At 38.7% G+C, this 25,807-nt stretch overlaps 1 protein-coding gene across 5 annotated transcripts in view; it reads left to right on the forward strand.

Annotated features, from left to right (window-relative positions):
- FARSB (phenylalanyl-tRNA synthetase subunit beta) overlaps positions 1-25,807 on the forward strand; it is a 95,723-nt gene that overhangs the window by 51,728 nt on the left and 18,188 nt on the right. For all 5 annotated transcript variants that reach the window (XR_009213315.1, XR_009213312.1, XR_009213313.1 and 2 more), the window contains exon 16: positions 9,707-9,862. Coding sequence is in view for 1 of the 5 variants with exons in the window: in XM_032754354.2 (XP_032610245.1) it covers positions 9,707-9,862 (156 nt within the window). In the remaining 4 variants the exon portion in view is untranslated. The remainder of the gene's footprint in view (positions 1-9,706; positions 9,863-25,807) is intronic.

Below are 25,807 nucleotides of genomic sequence, written 5' to 3' on the forward strand. Positions count from 1 at the left end.
ATAAGTAACAATACTGTTCATGGCTAGAAACTTCACTGACTCTTAAAAATAATTTATTTCAGTTACTTAAATGGAATTCTTAAGTATCACAAAAACTTTTGAAAATTAAAACATCTATTTATCATATAAAAAACATTTCAACAATGCATATCTTTTTTTTTTTTTTTTTTAAATGGAGTCTCGCTCTGTTGCCCAGGCTGGAGTGCAGTGGCACGATCTCGGCTCACTGCAAGCTCTGCCTCCTGGGTTCACGCTATTCTCCTGCCTCAGCCTCCTGAGTAGCTGGGACTACAGGCGCCCGCCACCATGCCTGGCCAATTTTTTTTGTATTTTTAGTAGAGACAGAGTTTCACAGTGTTAGCCAGGATGGTCTCGATCTCCTGACCTCGTGATCTGCCCGCCTTGGCCTCCCAAAGTGCTGGGATTACAGGCGTGAGCCACCGCACCTGACCTCAACAATGCACATCTTTGACCATATTAAGTGGATATATAGCCATACATAAGTTTGCCCTTAAATTGTTTGTTTTCATTTAAATCTTTTTGGGTGTACCCTATAGTGGAAAGAGCATGGGTTTTAGAGTCAGTCAATTCTGGTCAAATCCTGGTTTTGTAACTTACTAGCAATATAATTAATTGTATTAGCTCCAGCCAATTAGTTTGACTTTGGGCAAGTTACTTAATCGTTCTGAGCTTTGTTTCTCCATCTGTTTTATAGGAATAATAATACTTACCTTGCACGGTTGTCTTGAGAATTAAATAAGATTATAGATAAATTGACAGATAGTTAATACCTAGCATGTGCCAGATAATCGATACCACAGATTAACAGTTTAGTTAGTTTTCCTCTTACTCCATTTATGTGCTTACTTTTATATTATTTTAATATTAGAGTACAGTGTCTTAAAATATTCATGTTTTACTTGGATATCTAGAAGATAAAAGGCATTCTGTATTTTATGTCAAACATTGCTAGTAGCTTTTACCTATGGGAGTAAATCCGTGGGAGAAGTTTTGCTCAATGTATGCTAACATGAAGCAGCTTTCTATTTTCAGTTTATTCCCTCGGATATTAGTTTGTTCTTTCTCTTTTTAATTTGGAAAGCAAAATGAGGCCAGCATTTGTTCTATGTTTTGTTAGAGCAGTGGTCTCCAGAATGTATTGAAGGGCCACAAGTGTTATAAAGTTAAATGATGACTGCTGACTTTCAGTCTTCTTCTCTATACTGTGGTACTTCTTTTTAAAAATGAGTTTTGTGGTTTAGATGATTATAACTATCACCACAAGATCAAAAAGTTCCATCACTCTAAAAACACCTTATTTTAGTCACATTTTTTTCCCATACCTAACCCCAGACAACTACTATCTGTTCTCTGTTCCCATAAGTTTGGCCTTTTCCAGAATGTCATATAAATGGACTCATACTGTCTGTAGCCTTTTGAGAGCCTTCTTTCTTTCAGCATAATGCCTTTGAGAGTCATCCAGGTTGTCAAGTCTATCTACAGTTTGTTCCTTTTTGTTGCTGAGCAGTATCCTACTGTACGGATGTACCAGTTTGTTATCAGTGTTCATTTGGACTGTTGGAATTCTTTTTTAAAATATTGACTTTAGCTGGGCACAGTGGCTCACTCCTTAATTCCGGCACTTTGCGAGGCTGAGGCAGGAGAATCACTTGAGCCCAGAGTTTGAGACCAGCCTGGGCAACAGAGTGAGACTTTGTTTCTGCAAAAAATTAAAAAATTAGCTGAGTGTGGTGGCGTGTGCCTATGGTCCCAGCTACCCTGGAGGCTAAGGTGGGAGGATTGCTTGAGCCCAGGAAGTTGAGGCTGCAGTGCACTTTTATATTATTTGTGGTTGCGCCAGGATGGGCAACAGAGTGAGACCCTATCTCAAAAAATAAAGTGAAATAAAATGAAATATTGAGTTTGTAAGTTTGTTTTAGTTTTCAAAGTAGAATAATATATACTAATCATGGAAAAATTGGGAAATAAATAAAAGTTGGAAAAAATTATCCTTGCCCAAACATAACCTCTGTTAACATTTAGGCATATTTCTTTTCAGTCTTTTTCTCTGTTCATGGGGGTTTTTTGGCTTATGGCTATATTTATGTAGTCGTGATTCTCTTTTTCATCTTTTTATTATTATTATTATTATTATTATTTTTGCAGAGATGGGGTATTGCTAGGTTGCCCAGGTTGGTCTCAAACTCTTGCCCTGGCCTTCCAAAGTGCTGGGATTACAGGCATGAGCTGTTTTGCCTGGCCCTATTCTTCATATACTTTTAAAAATTATTATTATTATTGTGGTAAAAAGCATATGAGAGCTACCCTCTTAGTAAACTTTTAGAGGTGCACAGTTACAGTAGTGTTAACTATATGCACGTTGTTGTGAGTCTCTAGAACTTTTCATCTTGCATGACTAAACTTTTATACTCATTCAATACCAATTTCCCATTCCCTTTCCCTCCAACCCCTGGCAGCTACCTTTCTACTTTGTTTCTCCGAGTTTCATGACTTAGATACTTCATATAAGTGGAATCATGCAGTATTTGTCCTACTGCGAGTGGCTTATTTAATTTAGCATAATGTCCTCAAGATTCACCCATGTGGTAGCATAGCTTCATAAACTTTAGTATTCTTCTTTTTTTATGCTTTGTGAAGAATGTATTCAACATAAGTAGTTTTTAAAATATTACAAAGCACGCACTAGTGTAACCATCAGCCGCATTAAGAATGGAACATTGCCAGTATCCTAAACTTCTTATATGACCCCTCCCCATCATAGATTCTTCGTTTTGACCTAGGGTAATTGTTAGCCTAACTTTGGTCATAGTCATTACCTTACGTGCTTCATAGTTTTCCAATCTATGTTTGTTCTTTAAACAATGTAATTTAGTTTTGCCTCTTTTTGAACCTTGTGGTCTCTTTTTAATTTTCATTTACTATGATAAGTATTTGCTGTTGCTATGTTACGATAAACCATCATAAAGATGCTTTCTAATAGCCGCTTAGTATCCTGATGAGTGATTGCACTGTACTTTATGTAGCCATCCCTAATATAGGTTGTTTATAATTTTACTATTGGAAATAATGTTGTAGTAAATGTCTTTCTACATAAAGCCTTTTTGAATTTAGGATTATTTCCTTTGGGTAGTATTAATATTATGAATAAGAGAGTATGGAGCTTTAAGGCTCTGATATATTGGTAAATTGTTTACAAAGAATTTTACCAATTTATACCTCAGTGAAGCCTTATTTTCCCTGGTCAGCTTGAGGGTTTTTCACTCTTCCCCCCAAATAAAACACCTTAGGGAATTTGATAAGCTGAAAAAAGACTGTTTTATTTTATTTTGCATTTCTTTTTCTTTTTTTTTTTTTTTCCATAATTTTTTTTTTTATTATACTTTAGGGTTTTAGGGTACATGTGCACAATGTGCAGGTTTGTTACATATGTATCCATGTGCCATGTTGATTTCCTGCACCCATTAACTCATCATTTAGCATTAGGTGTATCTCCTAATGCTGTCCCTCCCCCCTCCCCCAACCCCACAACAGTCCCCGGAGTGTGATGTTCCCCTTCCTGTGTGCATGAGTTCTCATTGTTCAATTCCCACCTATGAGTGAGAACATGCGGTGTTTGGTTTTTTGTCCTTGCGATAGTTTACTGAGAATGATGTTTTCCAGTTTCATCCATGTCCCTACAAAGGACACGAACTCATCATTTTTTATGGCTGCATAGTATTCCATGGTGTATATGTGCCACATTTTCTTAATCCAGTCTATCGTTGTTGGACATTTGGGTTGGTTCCAACTCTTTGCTATTGTGAATAGTGCTGCAATAAACATACGTGTGCATGTGTCTTTATAGCAGCATGATTTATAGTCCTTTGGGTATATACCCAGTAATGGGATGGCTGGGTCAAATGGTATTTCTAGTTCGAGATCCCTGAGGAATCGCCACACTGACTTCCACAATGGTTGAACTAGTTTACAGTCCCACCAACAGTGTAAAAGTGTTCCTATTTCTCCACATCCTCTCCAGCACCTGTTGTTTCCTGATTTTTTAATGATGGCCATTCTAACTGGTGTGAGATGGTATCTCACTGTGGTTTTGATTTGCATTTCTCTGATGGCCAGTGATGATGAGCATTTCTTCATGTGTTTTTTGGCTGCATAAATGTCTTCTTTTGAGAAGTGTCTGTTCATGTCCACTGCCCACTTTTTGATGGGGTTGTTTGTTTTTTTCTTGTAAATTTGTTTGAGTTCATTGTAGATTCTGGATATTAGCCCTTTGTCAGATGAGTAGGTTGCAAAAATTTTCTCCCATTCTGTAGGTTGCCTGTTCACTCTGATGATAGTTTCTTTTGCTGTGCAGAAGCTCTTTAGTTTAATGAGATCCCATTTGTCGATTTTTGCTTTTGTTGCCATTGCTTTTGGTGTTTTAGACATGAAGTCCTTGCCCACGCCTATGTCCTGAATGGTATTGCCTAGGTTTTCTTGTAGGATTTTAATGGTTTTAGGTCTAACATATAAGTCTTTAATCCATCTTGAATTAATTTTTGTATAAGGTGTAAGGAAGGGATCCAGTTGCAGCTTTCTACATATGGCTAGCCAGTTTTCCCAGCACCATTTATTAAATAGGGAATCCTTTCCCCATTTCTTGTTTTTGTCAGGTTTGTCAAAGATCAGATAGTTGTAGCTATGCGGCATCATTTCTGAGGGCTCTGTTCTGTTCCATTGATCTATGTCTCTGTTGTGGTACCAGTACCACGCTGTTTTGGTTACTGTAGCCTTGTAGTATAGTTTAAAGTCAGGTAGCGTGATGCCTCCAGCTTTGTTCTTTTGGCTTAGGATTGACTTGGCGATGCGGGCTCTTTTTTGGTTCCATATGAACTTTAAAGTAGTTTTTTCCAATTCTGTGAAGAAAGTCATTGGTAGCTTGATGGGGATGGCATTGAATCCGTAAATTACCTTGGGCAGTATGGCCATTTTCACGATATTGATTCTTCCAACCCATGAGCATGGAATGTTCTTCCATTTGTTTGTATCCTCTTTTATTTCATTGAGCAGTGGTTTGTAGTTCTCCTTGAAGAGGTCCTTCACATCCCTTGTAAGTTGGATTCCTAGGTATTTTATTCTCTTTGAAGCAATTGTGAATGGGAGTTCACTCATGATTTGGCTCTCTGTTTGTCTGTTATTGGTGTACAAGAATGCTTGTGATTTTTGTACATTAATTTTGTATCCTGAGACTTTGCTGAAGTTGCTAATCAGCTTAAGGAGATTTTGGGCTGAGACAATGGGGTTTTCTAGATATACAATCATGTCATCTGCAAACAGGGACAATTTGACTTCCTCTTTTCCTAGTTGAATACCCTTTATTTCCTTCTCCTGCCTGATTGCTCTGGCCAGAACTTCCAGCACTATGTTGAATAGGAGCGGTGAGAGAGGGCATCCCTGTCTTGTGCCAGTTTTCAGAGGGAATGCTTCCAGTTTTTGCCCATTCAGTATGATATTGGCTGTGGGTTTGTCATAGATAGCTCTTATTATTTTGAGATACGTCCCATCAATACCTAATTTATTGAGAGTTTTTAGCATGAAGGGTTGTTGAATTTTGTCAAAGGCCTTTTCTGCATCTATTGAGATAATCATGTGGTTTTTGTCTTTGGTTCTGTTTATATGCTGGATTACATTTATTGATTTGCATATGTTGAACCAGCCTTGCATCCCAGGGATGAAGCCCACTTGATCATGGTGGATAAGCTTTTTGATGTGCTGCTGGATTCGGTTTGCCAGTATTTTATTGAGGATTTTTGCATCAATGTTCATCAAGGATATTGGTCTGAAATTCTCTTTTTTGGTTATGTCTCTGCCAGGTTTTGGTATCAGGACGATGCTGGCTTCATAAAATGTGTTAGGGAGGATTCCCTCTTTTTCTATCGATTGGAATAGTTTCAGAAGGAATGGTTCCAGTTCCTCCTTGTACCTCTGGTAGAATTCAGCTGTGAATCCATCAGGTCCTGGACTCTTTTTGGTTGGTAAGCTATTGATTATTGCCACAATTTCAGAACCTGTTATTGGTCTATTCAGAGATTCAACTTCTTCCTGGTTTAGTCTTGGGAGGGTGTATTTGTCGAGGAATTTATCCATTTCTTCTAGATTTTCTAGTTTATTTGCATAGAGGTGTTTGTAGTATTCTCTGATGGTAGATTGTATTTCTGTGGGATCAGTGGTGATATCCCCTTTTTCGTTTTTTATTGCATCTATTTGATTCTTCTCTCTTTTCTTCTTTATTAGTCTTGCTAGCGGTCCATCAATTTTGTTGATCTTTTCAAAAAACCAGCTCCTGGATTCATTAATTTTTTGAAGGGTTTTTTGTGTCTCTATTTCCTTCAGTTCTGCTCTGATTTTAGTTATTTCTAGCCTTCTGCTAGCTTTTGAATGTGTTTGCTCTTGCTTTTCTAGTTCTTTTAATTGTGATGTTAGGGTGTCAATTTTGGATCTTTCCTGCTTTCTCTTGTGGGCATTTAGTGCTATAAATTTCCCTCTACACACTGCTTTGAATGTGTCCCAGAGATTCTGGTATGTTGTGTCTTTGTTCTCGTTGGTTTCAAAGAACATCTTTATTTCTGCCTTCATTTCATTATGAACCCAATAGTCATTCAGGAGCAGGCTGTTCAGTTTCCATGTAGTTGAGCGGTTTTGAGTGAGTTTCTTAATCCTGAGTTCTAGTTTGATTGCACTGTGGTCTGAGAGACAGTTTGTTATAATTTCTGTTCTTTTACATTTGCTGAAGAGAGCTTTACTTCCAACTATGTGGTCAATTTTGGAATAGGTGTGGTGTGGTGCTGAAAAAAATGTATATTCTGTTGACTTGGGGTGGAGAGTTCTGTAGATGTCTATTAGGTCCACTTTATGTAGAGCTGAGTTCAATTCCTGGATATCCTTGTTAACTTTCTGTCTCGTTGATCTGTCTAATGCTGACAGTGGGGTGTTAAAATCTCCCATTATTAGTGTGTGGGAGTTTAAGTCCCTTTGTAGGTCACTCAGGACTTGCTTTATGAATCTGGGTGCTCCTGTGTTGGGTGCATATATATTTAGGATAGTTAGCTCTTCTTGTTGAATTGATCCCTTTACCATTATGTAATGGCCTTCTTTGTCTCTTTTGATCTTTGTTGGTTTAAAGTCTATTTTATCAGAGACTAGGATTGCAACCCCTGCCTTTTTTTGTTTTCCATTTGCTTGATAGATCTTCCTCCATCCCTTTATTTTGAGTCTATGTGTGTCTCTGCACGTGAGATGGGTTTCCTGAATACAGCACACTGATGGGTCCTGACTCCTTATCCAGTTTGCCAGTCTGTGTCTTTTGATTGGAGCATTTAGCCCATTTACATTTAACGTTAATATTGTTATGTGTGAATCTGATCCTGTCATTATGATGTTAGTTGGTTATTTTGCTCGTTAGTTGCTATTGTTTCTTCCTAGCCTCGCTGGTCTTTACAATTTGGCATGTTTTTGCAGTGGCTGGTACCGGTTGTTCCTTTCCATGTTTAGTGCTTCCTTCAGGAGCTCTTTTAGGGCAGGCCTGGTGGTGACAAAATCACTCAGCGTTTGCTTGTCTGTAAAGTATTTTATTTCTCCTTCACTTATGAAGCTTAGTTTGGTGGGATAGCAAATTCTGGGTTGAAAATTCTTTTCTTTAAGAATGTTGAATATCGGCCCCCACTCTCTTCTGGCTTGTAGAGTTTCTGCTGAGAGATCAGCTGTTAGTCTGATGGGCTTCCCTTTGTGGGTAACCCGACCTTTCTCTCTGGCTGCCCTTAACATTTTTTCCTTCATTTCAACTTTGGTGAATCTGACAATTATGTGTCTTGGAGTTGCCCTTCTCGAGGAGTATCTTTGTGGCGTTCTCTGTATTTCCTGAATCTGAATGCTGGCCTGCCTTGCTAGATTGGGGAAGTTCTCCTGGATAATATCTTGCAGAGTGTTTTCCAACTTGGTTCCATTCTCCCCATCATTTTCAGGTACACCAATCAGACGTAGGTTTGGTCTTTTCACATAGTCCCAAATTTCTTGGAGGCTTTGTTCATTTCTTTTTATTCTTTTTTCTCTAAACTTCCCTTCTCTCTTCATTTCATTCATTTCATCTTCCATCAGCGATACCCTTTCTTCCAGTTGATCGCATCTGCTACTGAGGCTTCTGCAATCTTCGCGTAGTTCTCGAAACTTGGCTTTCAGCTCCATCAGCTCCTTTAAGCCCTTCTCTCCATTGGTTATTCTAGTTATCCATTCTTCTAATATTTTTTCAAAGTTTTTAACTTCTTTGCTATTGTTTTGAATTTCCTCTCGTAGCTCAGAGTAGTTTGATCGTCTGAAGCCTTCTTCTCTCAACTCATCAAAGTCATCCTCCATCCAGCTTTGTTCCGTTGCTGGTGAGGAACTGCGTTCCTTTGGAGGAGGAGAGGTGCTCTGTTTTTTAGAGTTTCCAGTTTTTCTGCTCTGTTTTTTCCCCATCTTTGTGGTTTTATCCAGTTTTTGTCTTTGATGATGGTGATGTACAGATGAGTTTTTGGTGTGGATGTCCTTTCTGTTTGTTAGTTTTCCTTCTACCAGACAGGACCCTCAGCTGCAGGTCTGTTGGAGTTTACTAGAGGTCCACTCCAGACCCTGTTTGGCTGGGTGTCAGCAGCGGTGGCTGCAGAACAGCGGATTTTCGTGAGACCACAAATTCAGCTGTCTGATAGTTCGTCTGAAAGTTTTGTTAAATTTCAGAGGAGTACCCGGTTGAATGAGGTGTCAGTCTGTCCCTACTGGGGGGGTGCCTCCCAGTTAGGCTGCTCAGGGGTGAGGGACCCACTTTAGGAGGCAGTCTGTCCGTTCTCAGATCTCCAGCTGCGTGCTGGGAGAACCACTACTGTCTTCAAAGCTGTCAGTCAGACAGGGACCTTTAAGTCTGTGGAGGTTCTTGCTGAGTTTTTGTTTGTCTGTGCCCTGCCCCCAGAGGTGGAGCCTACAGAGGCAGGCAGGCCTCCTTGAGCTGTGGTGGGCTCCACCCAGTTCGAGCTTCCTGGCTGCTTTGTTTACCTAAGCAAGCCTGGGCAATGGTGGGCGCCCCTCCCCCAGCCTCGCTGCCGCCTTGCAGCTTGATCTCAGACTGCTGTGCTAGCAATCAGCGAGACTCCGTGGGCACAGGACCCTCCGAGCCAGGTGCGGGACACAATCTCCTAGTGTGCCGTTTTCCAGGCCCGTTGGAAAAGCGCAGTATTGGGGTGGGACTGACCCGATATTCCAGGTGCCGTCTGTTTCCCCTTTCTTTGACTAGGAAAGGGAACTCCCTGACCCCTTGCGCTTCCCGAGTGAGGCAATGCCTCGCCCTGCTTCGGCTCGCGCACAGTGCGCTTCACCGACTGTCCTGCACCCACTGTTAGGCACTCCCTAGTGAGATGAAACTGGTACCTCAAGCAGAAATGCAGAAATCACCCGTCTTCTGTGTCGCTGGGGCTGGGAGCTGGAGACCGGAGCTGTTCCTATTCGGCCATCTTGGCTCCACCAGCTTTGACTCTTATTTTGCATTTCTGAGGTTGAATCCTTCTCTGAATGTTTAATATTTGGTTTTCTTTTTTGTTGACTTTTTCTAAGTTTGTATTGGGGTAAATCAGTTTCTTAAGCAATGGTTAATACAGCCTTGTGACCAGTTCCTTTATTTTTCTAGATGTAGGTGCAAAAAACTACAGGCATCTCTGTGCTGTTTATTACAACAAGAATCCTGGGTTTGAGATCATTCATGGGCTGCTGGACAGAATTATGCAGTTGCTCGATGTGCCTCCTGGTGAAGACAAGGGGGGATATGTGATCAAAGCATCAGAAGGTAAGACAGATGAGCCGAATCCAGAGTTAGTGACAGTGTCAGAAGAGGCTATACCTTGTTTTTGATGAAGTTGGTAGTTTTGATTTGGGATTTTAGAAAGAAAGGGAGATAGAGTTTTATTTCAATTAATTGTCAGTATTATCTAGAAAATATCCCCTTTCCCTCCAGCATTTTAAGAAAACACTTTTCAGAACTCTCATAAGTGCTGCACAGTATACTTTTGTTCCAGCTGAGCTATGGTAACCCCTAGTTATGGCACCTTTAAGCCATCAGCACATGGTGAACCCAGAAGTTTTAACTGGAAGCTGATAAGACCTAAAGTGATGGTTTGCACTCAAAAGCTGCCTTTCTGATGGCTTTAAGGCAAAAGAAAAAAGAAAAAAAAAAAAACAACCTCAGAAGGTATTCTGAAAGATTTCACACATGTTAATCAAGTCATAAAGTTTGCAGAGCAAGGGTGGGAATCCTCATGTATAAAATCCCAAGTACAGTAAAATCTTTGTTGGAGAGTTTAAATTAGGCTGACTAAATGGTATATATGTGCTCCTAATATTCTATTAATAGTTTCTCATTATCCAAGGAACTCTGAAATTTTTGCTTTTCATATTTCTGCAGCTTGAATCTAAATTTATTTTGTTAGATGAAAGGTCCAGAAACAACTTGAGAGAAATATTTTACCACTTATTCCTACTGTTTACCTCACTGTGCTTTATAACTCTATTTGGCATCTTAAATTTCTAACAGAACATTTACTTTTAAAGTGTTATTTAACAGTTAGTAGTGAGATTTGGTGGGGTAATATTTTTGTTTTTTTCTTATATTTATTTTATTAGTCCTCAGGGATTGTTTTTGTTGGTGGTTGTTTAATTTTTGTTTTTGTTTTCATTTTGAGACTCCTTTGAAAATAATCCTGAAATCTATGGGTTTTTTATAGATTGAAGATGTGTGTGGTTCTTTTTTGTTTTTTAAATAAATGAGAGATTAAATAGGCAGGAAGTTGTTTTTTACCCACTTTCCATGAGAAATCATAAAATGCAGACGTGTTATGCTTGTGGAGTTCTAGATGTTAGAACTGGATTTTGGAGTTCATCCAGCCTACGAGCCCGGCTTTATGAGTGAGGGAACTGGGGTTAGGCAAGTTAAAGAAGCTGGAGCCGGGTCATGCATGTTGACCCCACGGCTTCTGCCTCCCAGTATCCTTGCCAGTGTTGTCTGCCTTTTTAGTGCCTGTATGTACTCATTCACCAGTTTACCATCCTAGAATTTTGCTTCAAGACCAGGTCATCCAGGCTTATGGCAACCTTTAAGCTGATGTGAAGCATTTCTTTTCCTTCCATGCACAATCTTCTCAGAAATCTTACTTCTTAAACAGTTTAGCTAGATAAAAATTTGATGCAGATTGTGTCCAGAAATCTTATTTCTTAAATAGTTTAGCTAGATAAAAATTTGATGCAGATTGCATCCCGAATGTGAGGTCCAATTTCTTTCATACTTGAAAGGTTGCAAAGAGCTGAAATGGTAAATGAGAGCATAGCTTGTAGTGGATGTGACGCTTTGTGTAACCTTTAGATGGATAATATTTCTGTAAACTGGTATCTTAATATTGTGACTTCTCCCGCTTCAATCAGTTCCTTAGATATTTATTTATCAGAAGAGTGTGAGTTCCTAGTTATAAGGCAGACTTCAGAAAAGACAATGATAAGTAGGACACAGGTGCTGCTGTCAAGCTACCAGCCAGGGAAATGACCACCACATACCGACCCTCAAACCAAGATGTTAAAATGATTGTCTTGATGTTTCCAAAGAGGAAGAAAGTGCACCTTCTTCAGGGCATCCAGAAGAACAATAGGGAGTTTCTGCAAAGTGAGATGGGCCTTTGGAAGAATAGGTGGAGACAGGGGAAGCAAGGCAAACTAACATGGGAAACACAGACTGTGTGTTTGGAAACACAGCAGACAGTGTAGTGTGGTTTGACTATAGGGTGAGGAAGGAGCTTGAAACTATATTTGGAGTCTTGAATGCTAGGGAAAGGCTGCAGCTAGTTAGGAGAAAAGTATTAAAACTTCTTTTTTTTCTTCTTTTAAAGCAGGTAAGTGATATTAGATCTGTACTTTAAAGGGATTAATTTAGCTGCAATATGTAGGTTGGGTGGGATGGAGAGCAGAGGTGAAGAGAATGGTGGGAAGGGATTTTAGCACGTTGTAGAGGAGTGATAATGAGGACTTGGCCTGGATCGTGCTCATAGGATCCAAGGAAAAGACTGATTTAAGAAACCTTAGGAAGATAGAAGCCACGGCATTCATCATTTGGAAAATTTTGTGATATGTGCCACTTGGAACCTTTTGTGATACAGCTAATTTGTGTTGATCTTCTTTTTAAAAGTCAGGTTTTTCTAATTCTAAACTTATGATATTATAATTTGAATTCCATATAATTTAGCACCCATACAGAATATAATAGTTAGTATCTAGTTTCCTAACATGTAGATGTCTGCTGTTTTTGTTTAGAATTTTTTTTTTTAATTAGGAAATACACATTCCTAAACTGTCACTACTTCTGATGTGGTTGTAGATCTTTGTGTTCAATTTTGTTAGGCCAGGTTGTTATTTTGGTTTTTGATTTAGCATAAATATTTACAGACTCAGACTTGTGGTTCCTTTTCAGTCTACATTGGCTGTCATAGTAGAACATTGTAATCTTTTGAAGTTTTTCCATGTATGAAATGTCCAAGATTTATGAACATGAAAAGCTTTTTACACATGGGCAGCCTGAATCAGTATGTATTTCAGTATATCTAACGGGCTTTCTTTGGAAAAGGGCAGGAGATTTACTTTCACCGCCTATCACCATCATTGGCCACATTAGTCTCTTGGAGTCCTGGGCACGCACCTAGCTCTGAGTGCTTTTTTCTCAGGGTGCTTTCTGCAAGAACCATCAAGCCAGAGAGAATTGGTATCATTACAAATAATGGTTCCTCATTTCCCATAGGGATTTCTATTTTGATTATCTAATGGCAAGTATGATTATCCTTTTTTGTTTATGGTTGAAGAAACCAAGGTATAAAGAATGACTTGTCAAAGTAAGTCAGTAATAAAGTTGGTATTAAGTTTTTCATCTAATATATATGTATGTGTTTGTGTGTGTGAATATAAAATACACACACACATACATACCACAACTAAGGAACAAAATTGTTTTTCAGACTCCTAAGCAAATCAGTAAACACAGGATTTTGTTACTGGGGCATGTTTAGCTGCATCATTTCCTCCAATTTATTGTTATTTTACATACAGCTTTTTCAAGTAAGAAAAGGTCTTCAGAGTATTAAAAAGTAGAGTAGAAGCAGATTAAGAACTACCGTTCCCTGCCATTCTTGATTACTGAGTTGTCTTATATTACTGTGGCATATGGCTTACTTTTTAATAATTAAAAATCCCTAGTGGCTTTGCAGTTATAATTGAGCTAAGTCTGTTCTCCAGAGATTCCTGCATATGTCAGTTACATCGGCACTTATACCTATTTCTTCCTGTCCTTCTAATGTATGCTACTAAGCTTTCTTTTGTGCTGCTTTGTTTGGTGGTAGGGATGAATGGAACAGAACTCGATTCACCTTTGAGAAACTTGGCCCTATGCATTGTAAGAAATCTGGAAATTCATCTGATTGATCTTCGCATTAACCTAAGGAGTTTTGTTGACATTGGAGTGTAACCTTGCTTGTTATGGAGGGGGCAGTCCTCTGCAGCATGTGGAGTATCTGCAAACGCACCCAGAAAGCCCGTAGTTGTAGCCAGAGTGAAAAGCCATGGTCCCCTGGTCTTACATATTTCTTATTTGCTGAGCATCCTTGCAGTTAACACCATAAAGTGAGATAGAATGTCAAGTTGATGATAGAATAAGGTCAGTGTTGAGTGGGAAAAAAAGAAGAACCTTTAACTTTTTAGCAGACTGCAGAGCATTTTAAGAGTTTCAAAAGGGTTCAACTCCAAATATTTTAGTGGCTTTGGATCAGATTATTATGGCATATATATATATATATATATACACATATATATATGTATATATATATGTGTATATATGTATATATATATATGTGTATATATATATATGCTTTTTCTTTTTTTCAGGCTTCTTCCCCTTTTTTTGTGGTTTGATGCAAACTTAATTATGTATGTTAAGATGCATTTATCCTTTTCAAAAACCACTTCTGGGCAAGGAAAATTCTCCACATTTTTGTGTTTAGAACAGTTATGTGGTTGCTGTGCAAATCAGTGGCAAAAATTATTTCTTGTAGAATGTATGGGCTTTGTGTATGATTGGCTGCATTGACTTGAGCCTGTGATTTTTTTCCCCTTTAGCTTGTTACCTATTTCAGTTTTGATTATTTACAGTTCTACAGAAAACTTGAATTTAACTTGTGCCAAGATCCCTGTTGGAGAGACAGAAGGTTTAGAACTTTAGTTTTGACAATTCTAGTTTTCATGCTGCTCAGAATACATTTTGTGAAATGAAAAATAACCTTGTAAGTAATATGCACATTTAATCCTGTACCATATGTATACACAGTGGGTAGTACCTTCTGCTATAGTAATACCTAATGACCTGGAGTTCATGACCTTTTTCCCCTTTCAGGACACCTGTGAAAGATTTCAGATGCTAAAAAATATGGGTGAAATTGTGATGTTTCCCTGGTCGTCACACTGGTTTTTAGTGTAACATGAGCTTGGAAATATATGACAAAATATCTGTTGAACAACTTGTTGAAGTAAAAGTGTTCAATTTATGGTTTGATTTATACAAAACGTTCTGGACTTTAATAAAGGGAGATCTTTCTAGCATGCCCACATTTAGTTACCATCAACAAAAATTGTGAAGACAACAGGTTGAAAAAAATTGGAAGTTTTTAAGCTTCTGACCTTTGGTTAGTCTGTATGGAAACAGTTTTTATTCCTCTGGATGTCTGCTTTTTTGTGTGTTGAGGCAAGCTTTCAAATACTATCATTTTTCTTAGCTTCTTTGAAGGAATTAAAAGACAAAGCAATATTAAACAAATAAGCAGTGATTACCACACAGTTGGAATAGTGGTATAACACAGGCACTGTTTTTATAGAAGCTTCAGCAATCATCACATGAGTCACTTAGCCCTGTCTTGTTTTTACTGCTCTTGCCTCACTCTCTTGTATGCACAAGGCAAAGTTCTTTCCACTCATGTTCACTTAACTCTTTTTGAGGGGTAGGTGTTTTGATGCTTTCCTGATACTTTAGTACTTGTAGCAAATTGGAATAAAGTCCCAAGATGAATGGCTTGGTCAGCTTGGTATTCCGTCTGATAGATATTGTAGTAACAGTGTTTCTTAACCTTTTTAAAATTAATCTCTCCACTAAGGCCCTTTTTTAGATATTTTCTTTTTCCTTAATTGTTCCTTCATGAAATTTTAATACCACAGATACACTATATATATACTGTATATATGTATTATGTACTGTATGTATAGCTGTGCTGTATACATAAAAATAGTAAGTGTAAAGCTTACTTTTAAAAATTTTGATGCAGGGTTATCAATAACTAAGCAAAATTTTTAAGTTAAATTTAAAAATGATTAACATTTCACTTTATGTCTGCTGGGTAACTCTTAATGTTATTTATTTACTTACATAAACCGTAGTGTATCAAATTATGTTTGCCAATCAGCAATTTATACACATATATGGTAATAGTAATAAAAAAATTGTAAAAATCATTCAAAACTTATTTTAGCAAAAGTAAAACAGTTGTTATTTTTTGAGACAGGGTCTTGCTCTGTTGCCCAGGCTAGAATGTAGTGGCATGATCACGGCTCACTGTGATCCTCCCGCTTCAGCTACCCAAGTAGCTGGGACTACACGGCATGCCACCACGCTCAGCTAATTTTTTTTTTTTTTTTTTGTAGAGGCGGGATTTTGCCATGTCACCCAGGCTGGTCTCAAGCTCCCGGTATCAAACAGTCCACCCGCCTCGGCCTCCCAAAGTGTTGAGATTATAGGTGTGAGCCACCATGCCCAGCTAAAATAATTTTTAGTGAATTTAACTTTTAACTTTTCCTTGATATAAGAAAATAACTTTTATCTAGTTGATAGATATTGTCAGCATTTTTTTCTTTTGTGTACTTTTTGTTGTGGTTGAGACAGGGTCTCACTCTGTCACCCAGACTAGAGTGCAGTGGTGCCATCACCACTTGACCTCCCAGGCTCAAGTGATCCTCTCACCTCAGCCATCAGTGTAGCTGGGACTACAGGCACGTGCCACCATGCCTGGCTAATTTTTGTTCTGTTTTGTTTTCTTTAGAGACAGTTTCTCTATGTTGCTTAGGCTGATCTTGAACTCCTGGCCTCAAGTGATCTTCCTGCCTTGGCCTCAGGTGTGAGCCACCATGCCCACTCTTTTGAGTACTTACCATAACTAATGATGTGTTAAATAACCTTTTGAATTAAATAGTAAAATATAAACTATTTTTGTTTAATTCTCAGAGCCTAAGCTACGCACAAAAGCTCTAAAGATCAGCCACAAGGCAGTCAAATGGCATCCCATTCAGTGTGACTTGGAGATCTAGCAATGGATAGAGTCTTCCAATCACAGCCATCTGTTGCCATAGTTTTATAGCAGTGTTCTTACACACATTTACTGTATCTTCCGTATTAATATTGCTTGTGGGATACCCAAGAAAACCCAATGAGAGGAATTAAATACTGAGGAGTAAGGTTTTTGTCAAGTAGGGCTCAGCTTTGGAGCAACACAAACCATTTTAATATGGAAGATTTTTTTCATACCCCCCCTGCCCGGCCCCGTTTCCTCTAAGAACCAGCTTTCAACCCTGTGGAAAACGCGTGCTATAACACAATAAATACTTTGGAATTATAGTAGTCTCCTCTTATCTGCAGGGTATACATTCCAAGACCCCCAATGGATGCTTGAAACTGCAAATAGTATTGAACACTATATATATGATATGTTTTTAGTCTGTTAACCAAGACAGCTACTAAGTGACTAACGGGCAGGTAGTGTATACAGTGTGAACACGCCGGACGAAAGGAAGATTCATGCCCTGGGGAGGTCAGAGAGGGACAACTGTACTCAGTTTTTCATCACGCTACTCAGAGCAGTGCACAAGTTAAAACTTAGGAATGATTTATTTCCGGAATTTCCCACTTAATATTTTCAGACCTCCGTTAACCACGGAAAGTGAAACTGCGTGTAAATGGAGACTACTGTATTTACATCCAGCTGTATATACTGGGCAAAAAAAGAGGAAGATATTTTCATTTACCTCATGGTCCTCTCTTCTCTTCTGCATCTATACTAGATCTTGGCCTCCACTATTCTATAGAAAATGATGCTGTGGCCCAAATACAAAGAATTATAAAAGAAGTTCATTTTTAGCTTGTGATCTTTCAAGGGCCTGGGTCCTGAAAGTTCAAAGGATTTTTAGGATGATTCTGATTACTCAATTTTTATCTTATACATATGAGACAGTTTTACTTTCCTTAGGTATCAGCAGTTTTATACATTGGCCAAAATGGGGCAGCACTTGGTTTTAGCACATTTGTGTGCTGCAGCATATTGGTTAAGAGTCACTGTCCTGGGAATTCCTAGAGCATGATGTATTTTGATAAACTATCAATGCTCTAAGTGGCCAGTTCAGCTTTACTCCAGAAGGATTAGGAGAATGGATGGATGAGTGGCTGGAAAGAAGGAAAACACATTGAATAAATCCCTAGGTAGGGATGGTAAATATGGAGTGGTCTCCTGAGCACATGACCACAAAAAATAAAGGCCTTTTCCCCTGGAGCACTTACTATGGCTTTGACAAGAGAGAGAAAGAAAACTTCCATCTTGTTTAAACCATTGCCATTTGGGAGTTTCTTTCTTAAAGTTGAAACTAATCCTCACTTACAAATTATATTTTAATTCCTACTTGCCAGAACCCCTTGGCAGTATTAAGATGCCATCCAGCTCTAAACTGAATCAAGTTTCAAGCTAACTTCTAAGTTATTTTAAAATTAATTCTTAGTGAAATTGTTCATTCTCATTCATTCCCTGCCCCCACTATAACCCTTTACTTTTGAACACATTTAGATGGCTCATTCTTGTATCTACATGTAAAGTGTTTTCCTGGACACACTTTATCTTATTGCCTTTAAGGCTATTATTGGTAACCACTGGCATTTATTTCCAGTTTACATTTGCATTTTTACAGCTAATGAAGGCATTGGCCACTCCCAGGAAATATGTTTTAGAGGACTGGCTTTTAAAATGTCTTCTTGGTTCCCACTGATAAGCCACTTAAAGAAAAATTGTATATATGCTTCCAAGTAAGATTTGAACAAAGGGTTACCTGTCTTAAAAAAAGTTTGAAGCCTACCCTTATAGAAAATGAGGAAGTTTATGAATGCTATAGCAAAGATGATTAGGCATTTTTATTCTTCTCTTTCTACCTGACTTTCACTTGCTTTTCTTTTGTGTGCTGTGATTATGAGTACTAAGATTGTAGCAATACCAACTCATCATATCACATAGAGGTGGTACATTGTGAGTGTGAAAAGTGATTGATATCTGTCTAGCTATTCATAAATCAATTAAATTTCAGGCTTTGGGTGTTCTCTAGTTCCGGTTGCACACGAACACTAGGTACTTGAAGGTTTTTGACATTTCTGGATACTGGAAAATTAAGAGTAATTATTTTTCATTAACACTGACTTAAAAAGGAATATCTGCCAGAACATTGATGGTTCAGCTCATATTTCTTTCTTTTTCTTTCTTTCTTTCTTTTTTTTTTTTTTAAGAGACAGCGTCCCACTCTGTTACCAAGGCTGGAGCACCCTGGCTTGATGATCATAGCTCACTGTAGCCTCAAACTCCTGGGCAAAAGTGATCCTCACATCTCAGCCTCCCCAGGTAGCCAGGACTATAGGCACACACAACCACACCCAGCTAATTCTTTTATTTTTTAAGTAGATATGTCCAATGTCCAAGCAAATGAGTTTATTGAGTTTATCTACGTTCCAAAAGTCCCATCTTCATTGATGTGTTCACATTTAGTTATTTCCTTTTCTATCAAGGTGTAGGACTAGGACAATAATTTTTTTTAAACTTTGTTATTATAAAAAATTAAAAACATACATAAAAATAAAGAGACTAGCATAATGAGTCCCGATGTCCCCATTGTCTAATTTCAACAATGATCAGTACAGAGTCAGTTTTGTGTCATTGGTAACCTCACCCACTTTCCACACTACTAAATTATTTTGAAACAAATCTAAGACATTGCATTATTCCCAGTTGTAAATACAACAAGATGCATCTCTACAATACAGGAACTCCTTTTTTAAAGCATAACTGCAATACCATCACACAAAATTAACAATAATTTCTGAATATCATCAAGTATCCAGTCAATGTCCCCCTTTTCCAATTGTCTTTTTTTTTTTTTTTTGGCCTAAAAGGGTGGGATATCTTTTTTTTTTAAATTATACTTTTAAGTTCTAGGGTACATGTGCACAATGTGCAGGTTTGTTACATATGTATACATGTGCCATGTTGGTGTGCTGCACCCATTAATTTGTCAGTGAGAACATGTGGTGTTTGGTTTTTTGTCCTTGCGATAGTTTGCTGAGAATGATGGTTTCCAGTTTCATGCATGTCCCTACAAAGGACATGAACTCATTCTTTTTTATGGCTGCATAGTATTCCATGGTGTATATGTGTCACATTTTCTTAATCCAGTCTATCATTGATGGACATTTGGGTTGGTTCCAAGTCTTTGCTACTGTGAATAGTGCCACAGTAAACATACATGTGCATGTGTCTTTATAGCAGCATGATTTATAATCCTTTGGATATATACCCAGTAATGGGATGGCTGGGTCAAATGGTGTTTCTAGTTCTAGATCCTTGAGGAATCACCACATTGTCTTCCACAATGGTTGAACTAGTTTACAGTCTCACCAACAGTGTAAAAGTGTTCCTGTTTCTCCACATCCTCTCCAGCACCTGTTGTTTCCTGACTTTTTAATGATCACCATTCTATCTGGTGTGAGATGGTATCTCATTGTGGTTTTGATTTGCATTTCTCTGATGGCCAATGATGATGAGCATTTTTTCATGTGTCTGTTGGCTGCATAAATGTCTTCTTTTGAGAAGTGTCTGTTCATATCCTTCGCCTACTTTTTGATGGGGTTATTTGATTTTTTTCTTCTAAATTTGTTTAAGTTCTTTGTAGATTCTGGATATTAGCCCTTTGTCAGATGGGTAGATTACAAAAATTTTCTCCCATTCTGTAGGTTGCCTGTTCACTCTGATGGTAGTTTCTTTTGCTGTGCAGAAGCTCTTTAGTTTAATTAGATCCCATTTGTCAATTTTGGCTTTTGTTGCCATTGCTTTTGATGTTTCAGTCATGAAGTCCTTGCCCATGCCTATGTCCTGAATGGTATTGCCTAGGTTTTCTTCTAGGGTTTTGATGGTTTTAGGTCTAACATTTAAGTCTTTAATCCATCTTGAATTAATTTTTGTGTAAGGTATAAGGAAGGGATCCAGTTTCAGCTTTCTACATATGGCTAGTCAGTTTTCCCAGCACCATTTATTAAATAGGGAATCGTTTCCCCATTTCTTGTTTTTGTCAAGTTTGTCAAAGATCAGATGGTTGTAGATGTGTAGTGTTATTTCTGAGGCCTCTGTTCTGTTACATTGGTCTGTATCTCTGTTTTGGTACCAGTACCACGCTGTTTTGGTTACTGTATCCTTGTAGTATAGCTTGAAGTCAGGTAGCGTGATGCCTCCAGCTTTGTTGTTTTTGCCTAGGATTGTCTTGGCAATGCAGGCTCTTTTTTGGTTCCATATGAACTTTAAAGTAGTTTTTTCCAATTCTGTGAAAGAAAGTCATTGGTAGCTTGATGGTTATGGCATTAAATCTATAAATTACCTTTGGCATTGTGGCCATTTTCACAATATTGATTCTTCCTGTCCATGAACATGGAATGTTCTTCCATTTGTTTGTGTCCTCTTTTATTTCGTTGAGCAGTGGTTTGTAGTTCTCCTTGAAGAGGTTCTTCCCATCCTTTGTAAGTTGGATTCCTAGGTATTTTATTCTCTTTGCAGCAATTGTGAATGGGAGTTCACTCATGATCTGGCTCTCCCTTTGTCTGTTATTGGTGTATAGGAATGCTTGTGATTTTTGCACATTGATTTTTGTATCCTGAGACTTTGCTGAAATTGCTTATCAGCTTAAAGAGATTTGGGCTGAGACAATGGGGTTTTCTAAATATACAATCATGTCATCTGCAAACAGGGACAATTTGACTTCAGTTTTCCTAATTGAGTGCCTTTTATTTGTTTCTCCTGCCTGATTGCCCTGGCCAGAACTTCCAATACTATGTTGAATAGGAGTGGTGAGAGAGGGCATCTCTGTCTTGTGCCAGTTTTCAAAGGGAATGCTTCCAGTTTTTGCTCATTCAGTATGATATTGGCTTTGGGTTTGTCATAAATAGCTCTTATTATTTTGAGATACATCCCATCAATACCTGGTTTATTGAGAATTTTTAGTATGAAGGGCTGTTAAATTTTGTCGAAGGCCTTTTCTGCATCTATTGAGATAATCATGTGGTTTTTATCATTGGTTCTGTTTATGTAATGGATTACTATTGATTTGTGTATGTTGAACCAGCCTTGCATCCCAGGGATGAAGCTCACTGGATCGTGGTGGATAAGCTTTTTGATGTGCTGCTGGATTCGGTTTGCTAGTATTTTATTGAGGATTTTCACATCAATGTTCATCAGAGATATTGGTCTAAAATTTTCTTTTTTCTTTTTTGTTGTCTCTCTGCCAGGCTTTGGTATCAGGATGATGTTGGTCTCATAAAATGAGTTAGCAAGGATTCTCTCTTTTTCTATTGATTGGAACAGTTTCAGAAGGAATGGTACCAGTTCCTGTTTGTACCTCTGGTAGAATTCTGCTGTGAACTTGTCTGGTCCTGGACTTTTTTTGGTTGGTAGGCTATTAATTATTGCTTCAATTTCAGAGCCTGTTATTGGTCTATTCAGAGATTCAACTTCTTCCTGGTTTAGTCTTGGGACGGTGTATGTGTCAAGGAATTTATCCATTTCTTCTAGATTTTCTGGTTTATCTGCATAGAGGTGTTTATAGTATTCTCTGATGGCAGTTTGTATTTCTGTGAGATTGGTGGTGATAACCCCTTTATCATTTTTTATTGCATCTATTTGATTCTTCTCTCTTCTTTATTAGTCTTGCTAGTGGTCTGTCAATTTTTTGATCTTTTCAAAAAACCAGCTCCTGGATTCATTGATTTTTTTGAAGGGTTTTTTTGTGTCTCTATCTCTTTCAGTTCTGCTCTGATCTTAGTTATTTCTTGCCTTCTGCTAGCTTTTGAATGTGTTTGCTTTTGCTTCTCTAGTTCTTTTAATTGTGATGTTAGGATGTTGATTTTAGATCTTTCCTGCTTTCTCTTGTGGGCATTTAGTGCTATAAATTTCCCTCTACACACTGCTTTAAATGTGTCCCAGAGATTCTGATATGTTGTGTCTTTGTTCTCATTGGTTTCAAAGAACATCTTTATTTCTGCCATCATTTTGTTAGGTATCCAGTAGTCATTCAGGAGCAGGTTGTTCAGTTTTCATGTAGTTGTGGTTTTGAGTGAGTTTCTTAATCCTGAGTTATAATTTGATTGCACTGTGGTCTGAGAGACAGTTTTTTATAATTTCTGTTCTTTTACATTTGCTGAGGAGGGCTTTACTTCCAACTATGTGGTCAATTTTGGAATAAGTGTGATGTGGTGCTGAGAAGAGTGTATATTCTGTCGATTTGGGGTGGAGAGTTCTGTAGATGTCTATTAGGTCTGCTTGGTGCAGAGCTGAGTTCAAGTCCTGGATATCCTTGTCAACTTTCTGTCTCGTTGATCTAATGTTGACAGTGGGGTGTTAAAGTCTCCCATTATTATCGTGTGGGAGTTTAAGTCCCTTTGTAGGTCTCTAAGGACTTGCTTTATGAATCTGGGTGCTTCTGTATTGGGTGCATATATATTTAGGATAGTTAGCTCTTCTTGTTGAATTGATCCCTTTACCATTATGTAATGGCCTTCTTTGTTTCTTTTGATCTTTGTTGGTTTAAAGTCTGTTTTATCAGAGACTAGGATTGCAACCCCTGCTTTTTTTTTGTTTTCCATTTGCTTGGTAGATCTTCCTCCATCCCTTTATTTTGAGTCTGTGTGTGTCTCTGCATGTGAGATGGGTTTCCTGAATACAGCACACTGATGGGTCTTGACTCTATCCAATTTGCCAGTCTGTGTCTTTTAATTGGGGCATTTAGCCCATTTACATTTAAGGTTAATATTGTGTGAATTTGATCCTGTCATTATGGTGTTAGCTGGTTATTTTGCTCATTAGTTGATGCAGTTTCTTCCTAGCATTGATGGTCTTTACAATTTGGCATGTTTTTGCAGTGGCTGGTACTGGTTGTTCCTTTCCATGGTTAGTGCTTCCTTCAGGAGCTCTTGAAAGGTAGGCCTGGTGGTGACAAAATCTCTCAGCAGTTGCTTGTCTGTAAAGGATTTTATTTCTTCTTCACTTGTGGAACTTAGTTTAGCTGGATATGAAATTCTGGGTTGAAAATTCTTTCCTTGAAGAATGTTGAATATTGGCCCCCACTCTCTTCTGGTTTGTATAGTTTCTCTTGGGAGATCCACTGTTAGTCAGATGGGCTTCCCTTTGTGGGTAACCAGACCTTTCTCTCTGGCTGCCCTTAACATTTTTTCCTTCATTTCAACCTTGGTGAATCTGACAATTATATGTCTTGGGGTTGCTCTTCTCGAGGAGTATCTTTGTGGTGTTCTCTATATTTCCTGAATTTGGATGTTGGCCTGCCTTACTAGGTTGGGGAAGTTCTCCTGGATAATATCCTGTAGAGTGTTTTCCAACTTGGTTCCATTCTCCCCATCACTTTCAGGTACACCAATCAAACGTAGATTTGGTCTTTTCACATATTACCATATTTCTTGGAGGCTTTGTTCATTTCTTTTTACCCTTTTTTCTCTAAACTTCTCTTCTCACTTCATTTCATTCATTTGATCTTCAATAACTGATACCCATTCTTCCACTTGATTGAATGGGCTACTGAAGCTTGTGCATGTGTCACATAGTTATTGTACCACGGTTTTCAGCTCCATCAGGTCATTTAAGGTCTTCTCTACGCTGTTTATTCTAGTTAGCCATTCTTCTAATCTTTTTTCAAGGTTTTTAGCTTCTTTGCGATGTGTTCAAACATCCTCCTTTAGCTCGGAGGAGTTTGTTATTACCGATCTTCTGAAGCCTACTTCTGTCAACTTGTCAAAGTCATTCTCCGTCCAGCTTTGTTCCATTGCTGGCAAGGAGCTGCATTCCTTTGGAGGGGAAGAGTTGCTCTGATTTTTAGAATTTTCAGCTTTTCTGCTTTGGTTTCTCCCCATCTTTGTGGTTTTATCTACTTTTGGTCTTTGATGATGGTGACCTGCAGATGGGGTTTTGGTGTGGATGTCCTTTTTGTTGATGTTGATGCTATTCCTTTCTGTTTGTTAGTTTTCCTTCTAACAGTCAGGACCCTCAGCTGCAGGTCTGTTGGAGTTTGCTGGAGGTTCACTCCAGACCCTGTTTGCCTGGGTATCACCAGTGGAGGCTGCAGAACAGCAAATATTGCAGAACGGCAAATGTTGCTGCCTCATCCTTCCTCTGGAAGCTTTGTCTCAGAGGGCCACCCGGCTGTATGAGGTGTCAGTCGTCCCCTACTGGGAGGTATCTCCTAGTTAGGTTACTTGGGGGTCAGGGACCCACTTGAGGAGGCAGTTCGTCCATTCTCAGATCTCAAACTCTGTGCTGGGAGAACCACTACTCTCTTCAAAGCTGTCAGACAGGGATGTTTAAGTCTGCAGAAGTTTCTGCTGCCTTTTGTTCAGCTATGCCCTATCCCCAGAGGTGGAGTCTACAGAGGCAGGCAGGCCTTGTTGAGCTGAGGTGGGCTCCACCCAGTTCCAGCTTCCTGGCCGCTTTGTTTACATACTCAAGACTCAGCAATGGCGGGCGCCCCTCCCCCAGCCTTGCTGCAGCCTAGCAGTTCAATCTTGGACTGCTGTGCTAGCAATGAGCAAGGCTCCGTGGGCGTGGGACCCTCCGAGCCAGGCATGGGATATATTCTCCTGGTGTGCTGTTTGCTAAGACCATTGGAAAAGGGCAGTATTAGGGTGAGAGTGGCCTGATTTTCCAGGTACCATCTGTCATGGCTTCCCTTGGCTAGGAAAGGGAATTCCCTGACCCCTTGTGCTTCCCGGGTGAGGCAATGCCCCACCCTGCTTCAGCTCACACTCCATGGGCTGCATCTACTTTCTAACAAGTCCCGGTGAGATGAACCTGGTACCTCAGTTGGAAATGCAGAAATCACCTGTCTCCTGTGTCACTCACGCTGGGACCTGTAGACTAGAGCTGTTCCTATTTGGCTATCTTGGACCCCAAATTCAGGGAAATAATTTTTTAAACTTTTTTGGGGGGAATTGGATGAAAGCTCCCTTTAAGCAACTTCTGTAACTGAAGTCCCCATTTTGTTAATTTTTTATTTTGAAATAGTCAAAATTTATTTTAAAAATGCAAGTGGTATGCAAAATTTTTTTTTCTGAACTGTTTGAGAGTTAATCTGATATTGCATTACCCCTGAATACTTTGGTGTGTATTTCCTATAAACAAGGACATCATTCTCTATAACCGTAATAATAATCATCAAAATCAGATGAACATTCATGTTTATGTTAACCACCATTTAACCCTTAGGCCCTATGCAAGTTTTATCAATTGTCCTTTTTAGCTGTATTAGTCCGTTCTCATGCTGCTATGAAGAAATATCCAAGACTGAGTAATTTATAAAGAAAAGAGGTTTAATT

Source organism: Hylobates moloch, unplaced genomic scaffold (assembly GCF_009828535.3).
Source record: "Hylobates moloch isolate HMO894 unplaced genomic scaffold, HMol_V3 SCAFFOLD_1, whole genome shotgun sequence".
Lineage (NCBI taxonomy): Eukaryota > Metazoa > Chordata > Mammalia > Primates > Hylobatidae > Hylobates > Hylobates moloch.